The 9,119-nt window shown below is 45.0% G+C and overlaps 2 protein-coding genes across 2 annotated transcripts in view; one reads left to right on the forward strand and one right to left on the reverse strand.

Moving 5' to 3' along the window:
• The window catches only part of CCNB2 (cyclin B2), a 6,821-nt gene extending 2,234 nt beyond the window's left edge, over positions 1-4,587 (forward strand). Inside the window, exons 2-9 of the mRNA XM_026856094.1 lie at positions 718-846; positions 930-1,052; positions 1,445-1,615; positions 1,688-1,846; positions 2,155-2,391; positions 3,188-3,328; positions 3,887-3,997; positions 4,300-4,587. Coding sequence (XP_026711895.1) covers positions 718-846; positions 930-1,052; positions 1,445-1,615; positions 1,688-1,846; positions 2,155-2,391; positions 3,188-3,328; positions 3,887-3,997; positions 4,300-4,401 — 1,173 coding nt within the window. The 3' untranslated portion in view covers positions 4,402-4,587. The remainder of the gene's footprint in view (positions 1-717; positions 847-929; positions 1,053-1,444; positions 1,616-1,687; positions 1,847-2,154; positions 2,392-3,187; positions 3,329-3,886; positions 3,998-4,299) is intronic.
• The window catches only part of MYO1E (myosin IE), a 57,653-nt gene continuing 53,113 nt past the window's right edge, over positions 4,580-9,119 (reverse strand). Inside the window, exons 26-27 of the mRNA XM_026856186.1 lie at positions 7,577-7,746; positions 4,580-7,047 (exon numbers count right to left, since the gene is read on the reverse strand). Of these exons, the coding sequence (XP_026711987.1) occupies positions 6,971-7,047; positions 7,577-7,746 (247 nt within the window). The 3' untranslated portion in view covers positions 4,580-6,970. The remainder of the gene's footprint in view (positions 7,048-7,576; positions 7,747-9,119) is intronic.

A 9,119-nucleotide genomic window follows, 5' to 3' on the forward strand; every position in this document is an offset into this window, starting at 1 on the left:
GGGGCTCTCGGCGCTTTGTCTGTCCGGGAGTCCCCCGGTGCTTTCGCGCAGGGCAGCGGCCGGAGTGGAGTGGAGCGGGGGGAGGCGAAGGAGGAGGCTGAGGGCGGGCGGACGCGCTGCCCCGCTCCCCCCGCGGGGTGCTGCACCTGGCCTTGGCCGCCTGCTCCTCCCCCTCAGGGTGCGGGAGGGAGAAAATCTAAACTGTTTAACGGGAAGGTGCGAGAAGGGAACACAAGAGCCTGTTTCTGTGCTGATTGCCCAGTGGGTTTAAACTAAACTTTGAGAAACTCTTGAAACGTGATGGTTTCGTTGCTGTGTGTAACAACAAAGGGTGTTTACTTTTGTATGCATAATGTAACTCGGTAATTTGCGTGGCATGTATTTAATAAAGAAATAGTGCTCTTTGTGGGAATACTGCTGTAGTTACAAAGCATGTAAATAAGTAGTAGGCAAGCACTCTAACCTTAAAAGTTGTCGGTGGGGAAGAAGGAGATAGGGTGCATTGCTCTAATCTTGAAACACAGTTTCAGGGAGTACAGTACTCTGAAATCTCTGCTGAAGAGGTTTCTTCCCTGAGCATGTGTGAACAGGTTGAGTAGTGGATAGCACGCAAGAGGCACATTGGTACAGTGGTGATCAGTGTATAATGGAGTTAGGCATCTGAAAATGAAATAAAGCTGGTCCTCTGACTCTTAAGCTGCAATTTTACCGGTTTAGGTCACTAGAGGAGTGGAGAATGCTGCGCCTGAACTTAAAAGTAAAGCCAAAACTCATCTTGCTGGCAAAAGGGCTGCATTGGAAGAAATAGGCAATAAAGTTGCAACAAGAGGAACACGTATAGCTAAGGTAAAGAAACATCTGACATCCATCTATATGGAAAAAAAGCTGGATTACTAACTCTGTGCTAATAGTAATTGTTTTCACTACAGAAAACAGAATGCTCCAAAGCATCCATAAAGCCTATGAAAGGCCCTAGTAAGACAACAAATGTGACTGTACTGCCTAAGCCTCCAGGTGCTGTGAAACAAGCAGTCGAAGCTGCAGTTCCAAAGGTAGGAAGTAATGTGATACTGTTCTGACTCTTAATTTGACTTGTGAGTTAAAGCTCTAACTTCAGAATAGTTTGTTTGTAGATGTATCTCATTTCCTTGCTAAAAAGGAAAGCCTCTACTGAGGTTTTGGTTTAATGCATGTTGTGTTTAAAGGATAACGCTAAAGTGACAGAACTAGCTGTTGAAGTACTGGATTAAGTTTCTGCTTTAGCTGGCAGTTAGTAGGTCTTCTGATTCTGTCAGTGTGGCATCTTGGTGAAAGCTTGCCACACTGGAGTGCAAGCTCCGTTCTAGCTTCTCTCAAGAAACTACCAGTAGCTGGAAAAATGTGGAAACAAAGGAATGCTGCAGGTAAAACAGGAGATACATAGGCACTATGATTTGTTCCGTAGGTTCTGTCTCCTGTCCCTATGGATGTATCTATGCAAGAGGAGGATTTGTGCCAAGCCTTCTCTGATGTGTTGCTCAACAACGTAGAAGACATTGATGCTGAGGATGGGGGGAATCCCCAGCTGTGCAGTGACTACGTAAAAGAAATCTACCTGTACCTGAGAGAGCTTGAGGTATGACATGGTGAGTCTGGGCTTCTGCAGCGTGGTGTCAGCCCTGGTGCTCACACAGCTCTCTCTCCACAGCTGCGGCAGTCAGTTCGGCCGCATTACCTCGATGGGAAGATGATCAACGGGCGCATGCGTGCAATTTTAGTTGACTGGCTTGTCCAGGTCCACTCGAGGTTCCAGCTTTTGCAGGAAACACTGTATATGTGTGTGGCAGTTATGGATCGCTTCTTACAAGTAAGTAGGATATTTTTCAACTCCCATTTGGATTAGGAGACTTGCTCCATGACTCTGCTTTTAAAGGAGTTTCATCTATGACCCTATGAAATCTGCTCTTTGTGCCAGAGCTCTGTAAAATGGAGCATCTTGGCTCCGAGGCTCCAGTCTTCTGTCAGTATGGGGACACTTCTGACTCCCAAGTGGAAAATCTCATTGACATTATAGGAATGAACATTGTCATACTGCTATGTTAAACTGATAACTTAGAATCTGTTTATCTAGAGTTTGACGTTTTGGGTCTTGTTTTTTAAATTACTATATTGCAGAGTCATCCAGTACCTCGTAAGAGGCTTCAGCTGGTGGGTGTAACAGCACTGCTTGTAGCTTCAAAATATGAAGAGATGTTCTCTCCTGATGTAGCTGACTTTGTTTACATTACTGACAATGCCTACACCAGTGATGAAGTTAGAGAAATGGAGATTACTATTCTTAAAGAGTTAAACTTCGATTTGGGGCGACCTCTTCCAATTCACTTCTTAAGAAGAGCATCAAAAGCTGGGGAGGTGGGTACTTGTCCTCATTATCTAGAACTTCCCTACATGTTTAAAGTCTATTAGGATCATTTCTGGAATTTTTATCATGGGATCTTGTTTTCTTCTTACATGCAGGATTGAGAAATACTCAGCCACGTAACTCCACCATTTGGAGTAATGTGACAGCATCCCCGTGGCAGCCAGTAGCTGTTCACATTTGTATGTACTGGGGCCTGTGTTCAGTCTTAGTGGCAGTAATTTTACTGTTAGAGTAAACACACCTAGAGCAGAACCCTTGCTTTTAGAGTGATCTTTTTGTCTGGTGATCAGGGTATTCCCTAGTAAAAGGGCAGCAGTGTTACAGTTACTCATAATTTTTGGGTGCAAATGTTGCATTGTTTAAGAATCAAAAGGTAGTCTTTGATCAGACCCTTTTTCCCCACCTCAGTGGTTACATTTGAACGAATTGTCCACACTTGAAGTGGGCTGCAATGGCCTTCACAGACCACTGGGTAACACTTGGCGTTGGCTGCCTGCTTTAAGAGGGATTCATTAAGTCATCTCACACTTCCCCCTGCTTAGTGTGTTACAGCGGGAGCGCGTGGGTCCCTGATTGGGCTGTTCACATCCCTCACTTGACTTTTTGTGTCTGAACTCTGGCTGGCTGCTGGACTAGACTTGGTCTCGATTCTGAGATGAGCTGTTCAGAGTATGGTTGTTAGACCTTAGTAACTGTTTTATCCGTTAATGAATGCAATAAACAATCCTGAATTACTGTGATGAGGTGAATTTAAACTGTGGATTAACAAATTTGTCAATCTGGTAGGCCGATGCTAAGCAACATACACTAGCAAAATACCTAATGGAGCTGACGCTGATCGACTATGACATGGTTCACCATCGTCCATCAGAGATCGCAGCTGCCGCCTTGTACTTGTCCCAGAAGATTCTGGGACCTAATAAATGGGTAAGTGGTTTAATCAGAGTCATTGTCAAGATTGTTTTCCTTGGTTAATTGAACTAAAAGAACTACTTCAGAAAATTGCATTTAAATCAGTAATAATGCTGGTGCTCAAAGGACTCTTGGACAGCCTGACGCGTAGTAGCAGGTAGAAAAAGGAACATGCCACCAAAAGCTTTGTGTCTTTTTCTGTGTGAACGCTGTGGTACAAAAGGGTTTTTTCCTCTCTAAAGTATTGAGTTACAGGAGGCCACGCTGTAAACAGAGGTAGATTTTTGTAATTTTCACAGTACACGTAGAATAATGAAATTGTGGACCATGAATAGTGCATTGTGATTCAGGCAGTGGTTACTCTTGCAAGGGTTGCAGCTTTTATCCTCGGGGCAGTGTAATGTGGATGTTTGCACTGGCGTGCCCAGACCTCTGCTTGGAGTGACAGTACTGGAGTTCCTGGCACACAAGGCTGGTGTGGGAAGATCAGGGCGTTTGCTGCCTGAAGGGACTGTACCTCGAACAGCAGTGCCCGTTTGATCAGTCTCCTCTGTTCTTACCCTTACGCTGCAGGGTACGAAGCAGCAGTACTACACGGGGTACACAGAAGACAGTCTTGTGATGACTGTGAAACACATGGCCAAGAATGTGGTCAAAGTAAACGAGAAGTTAACAAAATACACCGTAAGTATAGCTACTTAAATCTTTTTAATGTTTTAGAACTTTGCTGCATATTATGGCTCCTTGGGTCGATGTTCTGTATGCTATCTTAAAGCATGTGCTATTCTGACCTCTGAGAGGATGTTACATTAATACTACTACAAGACACTGTAGACAAACTGTTCTTGCTCCTTTGCAAGCTGGTTCCCTTCTAACCTCGTTTGGTTGTTGTGCGAGCAGTTGGGCTAACTGACTCAAACTTATCTGCCTGAACATAAATACTGTACATATGAATCTTTTATAACACTGTCCCTTTATCTCTGCAGGCTATAAAGAACAAGTATGCAAGCAGCAAACTACTGGCCGTCAGCACAATCCCGCAGCTGAGCAGCGAGATCATCAAGGACCTGGCTTCCTCACTCCTATGAAACCCCAGGCAGCCCAGTCCTGACGGTATATGCACTTTGTCCATACTTGCCTAGGGAGGCAAAACTACTGCTCCTTGTACATAACATTCCAGCCTCACCACAGACATTTCAGACTCACTCGGAAAGTGAAATTTTAAACTTCCTTTGTAGTAAAACTCTCTACCTAGAAATAAAGCTCATCTCTTTAAAAAAAAAAAATTTAAAAAAAAAAGGTAGTATTGTGACTGTGAATCTTTATGGCACTATGTAGCCATGTCTACAGTCTAATGTTGGAGCAGGACAGTTGGCTAAACAGGTGATGGATACAGCTTTCTGTTTGATGGGGATGATTATTCTAAGTGGTTGTTTCCAGTGAGACTTTCAAAGCTTTGTAGCAGGTTATATTTAGTATCTTGTTGGTTTCATTCTTGAAGAGCAGGCAGACAAGTTCATCTTTTCTTGGCGTACCTTAAAAGATGCTAAATATGTACTTTATTTCAGTGCCTTGTCCCAGAGGAGTATATAGGAATCTCTTTCTTCATAGTTTGTTGCCTTCAGGTTTGGGGAAGGAAGTAGGCTGGCTGGAACAGGTGTTAGCCTTGTAATTGGGGGTGTTCAGGTGAACAGTGTGCTCTCTGTGTACCTACATGGAGGGCACAAAGGTGGGAAGAGTCTCCTGTGCTGCTGACAGCCACTGTGTGCAGGGGCTGCAGGTGTGGAACTGTAGGTGGGATGAGACCTTCCAAACCAGCCCAGCTCTTAAAACCTCCTCCACTTCTTGGGCAGAAAACCCCACCCTGCCTTTTCATTGCCTGTCCACTCACTCACCTGCCCCCAGTAACCTCTCTACCAACGTTTTGCTTTCCTTTGTAATACCAGTACCTGTACATGTGCTCAAGGAATACAAGCATGTAAGTAATGCAACTTGTCTGCCCCAAGACCTCCTTTAAGGCTGTTTGTTAACTTGGTTCTTCCTGTGTACATAAAGTTCCGTTGCAGACCCTTAGGTGTTCTCTTAAGTGACACTGAACTCGCTGCCTCCCTTGTGCCAGCGTCTCCTCGCCCAAGCACGCTGGCTGGCAGGTAGGAGGCAAGAACCCACCACCACGGAAATGGGCTGGACCTCGCTGCTCCCCTGGCAGAGAGCTATTGGAGCTACAGGGCTTCATCTTGAGCAGGAGGCTTTTCTCTCCTGTAGGACGCCGCCTGCGGCAGCACTGCCTATGGGACTGAGGCCCCAGTGTCCAGCAGAGCTGCTGCAGTCAGCCAGCTCTTAAAGGTGATGGCGTTGAACTGTGCCCAAGTTACACTTGGTTTGTGCCTTGGGCAGTTGTGTAGGAGGGGAGGGGATTCAAGACTTTTAGCTCTGTCTTAAAGCTTATGCAACTTCTTAATATTGCCATACGCAGGGTTTTTAACTGCTGTTAAGAAAAAATGTAATGCAGTGCACTTCAGCTGGGCACAGTGAAAAGGGTTTGTGTGGAGCCGAGGAAGGAAAGTTTTTTCTTTATAAATTGGTGTAGTAAAACCCAGCAGATGCTTTTGTGAAGGGATTTGTTTGTACGTGTAACTGAAAACAAACTGCACAGACCTGTTCAGCAAACTGCTTCTGGAGTTTTATTTTATGGAGGTTCCGAAGGCAAAGCCTGAATGCTGATAACTGGATGGCAAGCAAGAGCCACTCCGGTGCGGAGGGAATGAGACTCAGCAGTAATGCTTCTGCCACTTAGAAGGAGTAGTGCATATCTGTAAGTACCTGGCATAAAAATTCTAGTAGAACTACTTCATGAATAAGAACAGTGGAATACTACATTGTACATTCATAGGTGTTTCTATCATACTCAGTTTTATATACAGTCTATGATCTGTTTCTATAAATGTACAGCTCTGCATAAAGACACTTCCTATAACAGGTAGAGCATTAAACAAATCCAACATGGGCCAGCCATATTATAATATAAATCTTGAAGGCAACATTGTTTAGCATACAGTACTATGTGTTTGCTGTTCTAACGTCTTGCAATGCCTGTTGGGAGTCCCCTAAACACAAACCAGTTCCATCACAACTCTGTACAGAATTACTTAAATACACCATCACAGTAGGTTTTTCGATGGTAAATGTGCCAAATGAGCCTGAATCTTTCTGGCAGGTAGCAGCATACTCAGCGTGTTCCCGGAATGATCTCCATTAGAGGAAATGTGCACTTAACGTTATCTTCAGTAGGTAATCACAGAGATTACTGACACTCAGCTGAAGGCACTTATGAAATACACCCCTTTGAGGGTCCCTGGCCCCAGACTGCCAGGCACCTTGCTGTTTCATGAGGATGGGAGGTTATTCTTCCTCACTAGGTGTTAAAACCAGGTTTTAAATACAATAAATAATAGGTGGGTGTGACCATTGCTCTATTATGCTTCTGACACAAAAAGATCAAAGTCTGTGCTGTGGGTAATTTTCTTCCTGCTCATATACAACATTACTGGTGAAAATACTGCTGAGAATGGCAGATCTCGAAGAACAGTGTCCTGAAGGCAAGAGAGATCATCTTCAACATGGGGACCTTTGTGCCAATTTTTGTCCGGAAGTCTTTTATATCTTGGTGACATAATTGTTAGGAAACAGACCTTGTTTCCCTCGTAGTCTTCCTGTCCACCAGCCAGAGGGATCTAGGATAAAGCAAGCAAAGGCGGTTTTAGTGAGGTTCTGTAGACTTTTTGTATGTTTTCTGAGGCAGCCTTGCAGAGCTGGTCCATCCACACAGTGAGAGCTTTCTTGTGAAGGTTGGAGGAGAAATGGAGAACCTGAGCTGGGTAATCTTTTGGTCACATCACTATCTGCCTTATGCCTCATGAGGTTGCTTTGGAGACCCAAGTGTTGGAAGTGCTTGCTTGCTTTTTGCTTCTTGTGCTATAGCTGTGGTTTAGGCTAGAGCCTGTGATAGAATAACTAACTAAACGTACAGATCTGCAGTACCAAGTAATGAACGGGTCCTGATCTGTCTCTGAGGTAGTTTTCAGTGAACAGGTTTGCTGGTGTGGGTGGGGAGGCTTCTCTGCTCCCTGAGCTGTCACAGACATTTGCAAGCCTGGTAAGGGAAGGGAACTCTGGGATGGCTCCAGAAGTCACATCCTGAGGGCTTGCGACAGCATGCCTTCAGGATTGGCACTGCAATAACAATCTCTTCTCTCTACGTACCTTCTTTAATTATATCGATCACATCGTTGGCATTAAAGCTGAGTTCGTCCGTGTCCTGAGCATCGTAGGCGTACCGTGCCCTGCACTGTGGTACCTGGGGCTTGGGTTTTGGCTGTGGTTTAGGCCTTCCTCCAGCTGGGGGGGGGCGGTTGGTTGTCTGCCTGTGAACACTAATGGGAGAAAAAATGTTAACACACTTCAAAGCTTACAACCTGAACCTAAGCTTTAGAATCCATTCATTAGGGCAGAGGGGTTGATAAAAGAGTATCCCAGAACAAGGGAAAAAGGGATTCTCTTAAATGCCACAACAGTTATAAATAGCAAAGTGAGACTTCCCTGTGAAAGGGACAGAGTTGCTGTTTCTTTCCTACTGAAATGGATGAGCAGGTACTTCCAAACAGCAGTTCAAATGCATAAAGACATTTTAGTGCTCAGGCTGGAATGTAAACAAATGTGCACATGCAGTTCATGCATCTTGGCATCTACACAGCTTAGTCGGTCTCTCCCCGTGCCCCAACTTCACCAGGGATTTAGTTTCCAGTATTAAAAACAAAGTTCTAGCTCACAGGTTTGCTACTTTACCATTCTTGTGACTAAGCTGTAAGAGAGACTGCATCTCTTTTAAGTTGCCTCAGATTCCAGGGCCGTCTATGGACTGGTTCTGTTATAGTCAACTCTGAAGCAGCAGGGGAGATGCTGCACAAACTCTTTGTCACAGCTGTGACCACTCCAAAGATTAGGAAGGGAAAAGAGGGAAGAAATGCATTTTGCCAGCTCATCAGCTAATAAAAGGCTGGAAGAGAGAACAGGTATTAGACGTGTCAGTTTTAAGTAAATAAAAAATAATTGTGCTGAATGACTAAAAACGTTGCAGTGACGTGGAGGAAACTGAACCAATCGTGTCATGTAATGGCATGGTGACATCAGACAGCTCTTGCAGTTGTGTACAGTTACTTACATGAAGGCCTAGACTTGTCAGTCTGTCTCTGCCTAGTTCTAAGTTTGCACAGTAACCTGCACCAGAAAGGAGCTTTGAGGTACAGATAACAGCACTTCAGTTTGAAACTTCTCTCCCAGAAGAGAGGCTTTTCTCCTGTTGTTCAGCATGTATTGACTTTGCTTGGCCTAGGGTATGTTGTGAAACCCAGATCTAGCTATGGAACTAAAAGAATTCAGAGCAAGTCTTGGAAAAACAGATCAGCTTTTCTGCAGCCAGAGCAGAAAAAAAAACATCTAAGATGTTTTGCTGGGAGGAACATGGGTGTTTTTAAACCTGGTCTTATACTGGATTACCAGCCCTAGCTACAGGTTAAAGCGGGACATCTTGGCTAAAACCAAACCTCATTCTAAGCCTTGAAGATCCCACCTAGCGCCTGTGGTTCTGTAATACTGAACTCACAAGTTCTCCTGCTCCCTCGAGTGCCGGGAGCGCTAGCACTGGCCCTTCTGAAAAACACCGAAGCGCAGTGCTGAGCACCGCGGGCTGCCGCCGCTCTCCGCCCCGGCCCCGCCCGGACACCGACTGCGGCGGGACCCGGGGCCT

This window comes from Athene cunicularia (assembly GCF_003259725.1).
Source record: "Athene cunicularia isolate RWA chromosome 10 unlocalized genomic scaffold, athCun1 chr10_part1, whole genome shotgun sequence".
Lineage (NCBI taxonomy): Eukaryota > Metazoa > Chordata > Aves > Strigiformes > Strigidae > Athene > Athene cunicularia.